Source organism: Myxine glutinosa, chromosome 4, assembly GCF_964187855.1.
Source record: "Myxine glutinosa chromosome 4, kmMyxGlut1.1, whole genome shotgun sequence".
Lineage (NCBI taxonomy): Eukaryota > Metazoa > Chordata > Myxini > Myxiniformes > Myxinidae > Myxine > Myxine glutinosa.
The window spans coordinates 96890602-96895471 of NC_136264.1; the positions used below are offsets into that span (position 1 = coordinate 96890602).

The 4870-nt window shown below is 47.7% G+C and overlaps 1 protein-coding gene across 1 annotated transcript; it reads right to left on the reverse strand.

Annotated features, from left to right (window-relative positions):
• Positions 1 to 727: 727 nt before the first annotated feature.
• LOC137425929 (uncharacterized) lies at positions 728 to 4106 on the reverse strand. The gene is made up of 3 exons (XM_078775268.1): positions 2719 to 4106; positions 2060 to 2553; positions 728 to 1951 (listed from the first exon to the last, which is right to left on the reverse strand). The coding sequence occupies exons 1-3, from the start codon at positions 3998 to 4000 to the stop codon at positions 728 to 730; spliced, it is 3000 nt and encodes a 999-aa protein (XP_078631394.1). The 5' UTR covers positions 4001 to 4106.
• Between the last annotated feature and the right edge of the window lie 764 nt (positions 4107 to 4870).

Consider the following 4870-nt stretch of genomic DNA (forward strand, 5'->3'; position numbering starts at 1 on the left):
CATGGCGATGGCGTCGCGTGTGGAAGGATCGCTCCGGCAGATCCAACGTCGAGGGTCACCAGTAAAGCGCGGCGTTACGCGCGCTGCTTGTGAGCAAGGAGGAAGCGGACAAGCGGTAACATATAAACGTCTTTATTGTAAGACTACACTGTAACACTGAACTCCTCCGGGCTGGTCGCCCGGGGTATATCATGAGGCCACGCCTACCCCTCGGGCGTGGCCACCGCCCACTCGGTGCGTGGAATGATGTCACCACGCCAGTGGGCTTTTGTGTCCGCCACAACCGCAACATTACGCGGTTGCTTCAGCGTTTTCTGTGAATTATATGTCATCATTGTGAGATTTTTTTGTATTTTTTTTTCTTAATGAGATTTTTATATTTTAAAAAACGGCAAAAAAGCATCAGAACAGCTGTGAAAAAGCATCAAAACAGCAGTGAAAAAGCATCAGAACAGCAGTGAAAAAGCATCAAAACAGCAATGTAAAAGCATCAAAACAGCAGTAAAAAGCATCAAAACAGCAACAATTGTCCGGTGATTTTTCAATCACCGCAGCTAAATGTGTCGGAGTAATTAACCTTTTTCCTTCGTGCCTTTTTGTGTGTTTTTTTTAATACACATAAATACAAAAAATCACATAAAATACACATAAATACACATAAAAATCAGATCAGAATCAGAATCAGAATCGATATTCTCACAATCATCACAACACACCAGACACGTAGTTAATTACGCAGTGCTTTCTTGTAAACAATGTTCTTTGTCTTTCCTTGTTCGGATAGGATGTATAGATTGTTCTCTTGTCCTACCCAACTACATCCTATGTATAGTTGGCCATGGGAGAAGCACGGGGAATCAAGGTTCAGTCCGACCACCTTGAGAGATTGTCCTTGCGCCTTGTTGATGGTCATGGCAAAGCTGAGCCGTACAGGGGATTGGAGCCTTTTGAACTCGATTGGCAGATCAGATGGTATGATTGGTATCCTCGGAATGAAGACCTGTTCCCCGCTATAGTTTCCCGTAAGTATGTTGGCCTCAATTACGTGAGGCATCAACTTTTTGATAGCCAGTCGTGTGCCGTTGCACAGTTTTGGAGGATCGATATTTCTCAGGAGCATGATTGGAGCACCTTCCTTTAGATGGAGTATGTGGGGAGGCACACCCGGAGGCTGTTGCGAATTGAGGAACTCTACTGGGTAATGGACAGTCTCGTGGTCGTTTTGGATTGAGTCGACAGATCGGTAAGTTCTTAGATCCCCAGGAATAGTCTGCAGAAGATCCAAATTGATTTTGTCCACTGCATCGTTCTTTGGGGCTAGAATTGCCCTTTCACAGAGCCAGGAGTGATTTCGGTAGTTGGCGGGGATGTTGGGGAAGACGTTCGCCTTGAGTTTGTCAGCCGTGGTGACATTGTTGCCGCATGGTACGATGTCCAGTCCATCTTCAGGGCACATCTCCAAATCTCCGTTTCCGATCTGTAACAGCTTCGCTGAAAAGGCGCCTGCGGCTACATCTCCATGAAGGGTGACACGCATGTTTGTGCTGAGTTTCAACTTCGTCACGTTTGACCATAGAGGAGATGCCTTTATACAGGAACGAAGTTCATCTGCCTTGGTCCCACGTGGTATGACAGGCAGGGTCTGTCGGAAATCCCCTGCCATCAGAAGAGTAATGCCTCCCATGACAGTCTGATCGTTTCGAATATCTTGCAGTGTGCGGTCAACTGCCTCCAGTGCAACTCTGTGAGACATTGTGCACTCGTCCCAGACAATGAGTTGGCATTGCCGAAATACCTCTGCGACAGCCGATGACTTGGAGATGTTGCACATTGGCTGCTCCGTGTTAGTGAGGTTGAAGGGGAGCTTGAAGGTTGAGTGGGCGGTCCGGCCCCCGGGGAGAAGAGTGGCAGCAATTCCGGAAGAGGCAACAGCCAGAGCAATCATCTTTTTCTACCTGATTTTTGACAGGAGGAGATTCATAAGGAACGTTTTTCCAGTGCCTCCAGGTGCGTCCAGAAAGAACAATCCACCTTCAAAAGAGTGTATGCTCGCCAGCACTTGCATGTAGATCTGTTCTTGCTCCACTGTCAGTCTTGGCTCGTTTTCATTGATGTAGTTTTCCAACTCTTGTGCGTTGTATGAAGTCTCTCGGAGTACTTCCCGAGCCAGGTGATTCTGTTGTTGTCGCTGTGTTACAGGAAGGCCAATGACCTCCAGCAAATGTCCTCCAAGAGAAAGCAGTTTGTCTTCTATGAGTACTAAGGCTTCATTGTAGATCGCATCGGAGTAGTCTGCTTCAGCATGAACCTGTCTTGCCCTGTGGAGAATGTCCTCACTGAGATCGTCACGATGGTTATTCCACAGTTGTACCGGATTGGAGAGACCGCAAGTTTGTAGCATGATGGCAAAGAGATTTCTCAACAGGGCTGGAGAGCGTGAGACTGCTGCTTCTTCTAGAGTGGCATCCCAGTGGCTGTCATCCTCCAGAAGGCCATGCAGGTGGCAGGCTTGGCAGAAGGTGTCGCAAACCTGGCCGTTGAACGTTCTCAGTTCTTGGAAAGAGATGGGTCTTTTGACATGATGGAGTAGAAGGCGCAGGAAGAAGCATTCAAAATTGTTTGGATGTACAGTGTAGACTCGTCCAATTGCATCTGAACGGCGAATGTCGGGATGTCCCACAACTCATGCTCCTTGTGTACGTCTTTTCCACGTCTTACTGCCAACCACCCAGGTGTAGTACTGTGGGACTTCATTGTAGATGAGTGTTTTGGCGAATTCGACTTGTTGACACAATTGGAAGAATGCGGTAAGTGTAGTTGAACTTGGTGGTTCTGCTGCTTTTTGCCTTGCGTTGCCTTCTGTGAAATACACTCTCTGGCCATTCTCAAGATGTACGGAAAGGTGTACAACGGTTGGGTAGCGTTCGTGGATAGGGAAATTGAGAACTCTCCAGATAGCTTCGTTACTACTGACGTAACGCCCCAGCTGATATGACTCGATCTCGTCGTTTTTGTTCCTCTGAAGGCCGAACATCACCATGTCCGAACCTTTGTTGACGTATTTGCACACGTATTTGATTGATTTCACTGAGTTGCAGAACTCAACATTGAAATGAGCCTTGAACATTTTAGAGAGAAGTGGACAGTATGGTACAATCCATCGGTTGTCAACGTCTATGCTTCTGGTCTCGGAAATTGAAATAGATGTTTCAGATCCACCTCTTTCAGGCTTTCTCCTCCGGTAAAGTGGGTATCCATCCAGACCAGTCTGCGTTTCCTTGAGAAATGCCCTAGGATATCGCTTGGTGCATTTACCGTCCGTCATACACGGAGACGATGGATTCAGCCAGCCGCAAGGGCCATGCACCATCTGCGTTTTGACGATGTTGAACAGCTCTGGATCCTCATCAGGGTTTGGAAGTTCAGCACTGATAAAAGAGTCTACATTGGAAGCGTGGATCTTTTCTTCTAGCCACACCAGAATGTGGGCATGGGGCAGGCCTCGTTTCTGCCATTCAATGGTGTACATGAAGCATCGGACAGTCCCGAAAACTTTGCCCTTCTTAATCGTCTGCATGAGTTCCTTCTGTTTCTGGTGGAATACCCTTGCGACAATGTCATGGCGATGTGTTGGCTGCTGGTTGATCATCAACTCTCGCTTAATTTCTTCCCACTTCGGATTACAGGTGAAGGTAAGGAAAAGGTCGGGGCGACCATAATTGCGTACGTATGCCATCGCATCCTGGGTCCGCTCGTGCATGTATTGGGGACCTCCGGTGAACGTGGATGGCAAGATGACCAGTTGTCCCATGTTCTGAACATCTCCGTCATTGTTGACAGCATCCCTGAGGTGTGCGTACGATTCTGCCCTCAGTTGACGTTGGTGGAGCCGGATAAAGAGGAGTCTCTCACTTTCGATTTTGGCATACATGTCGACGATGAACTGGTGGAACAGATCACGGCACTGCAGGATATGATTCGTGGAATTCTTTCTGACCATGATGTGGAAGGCATAGAAGTCATTCGCAGATACTTTCTTTCCCCGGCCGCCAGCTTGTTCAACTTCAAAATGATAGCCATCTTGTCCTTTCCAGAAAATCAGAGGGTACTGGAGGGCGTCATAGAATCGGTGAGTCTCCCAAATCCGCTTCGTGCTGTTGTCGCGAAGATGCAGGACGATGTCGCGATTGTTGTACTGCTCTCCTACCATGAGAACTGCAACGTCATTGTTGACTGGCTCGTTAAACCGACGTTCGTGCTCTCAGTGAGGACGTTTGTCAGCTCGAATTACAACCTTGTAATCAGGTGAAGGCATTCTCTCCAATGTCGACTTGAAGCTGTTGACCAGCGCATTATTTGAGTGGAGCATATCTCGTAAGGCGAGGATTAGTTCAGAGAGTAGGTTGGGGAAGTTCTGTCCTCGTCGGGCAGCTTCTTCTCGGTGGTCACCCATAAAATAGATTTGTAAAAATTTCGGTTGCTCACCTAGTTGAGGGTGGATAGAGCCAATGAGGTGGTATACCTGGCCTTGCACCTTGAATGTAGGCATGAATCCTTGCTCAGTGACGACGCGATCTGCTCCAAACGAAGTCATTTGGAACGAAGAGTTGTAATTACGGATTTCCTTCAGGAAGTGTCTGGATTGAGTCGTAGTTGATTGAAGTAGTTCTTTCAAAGGTTCCGGTGGAGATTGGAGAGAAGGCAAAAGGACATTACCTCCCCTGCAACACATTCCTGGTGTTTCTCCCTTCCATTTCAAGGCATGGCAAAACTGACAGGTGAATGACATGGAGCCAATATCAACGTTTGAGGAGTAGTCAGTGTTCGGATTGTAACTGAATGCAGCCTTCTCCCATGCAATGGCCGGCTG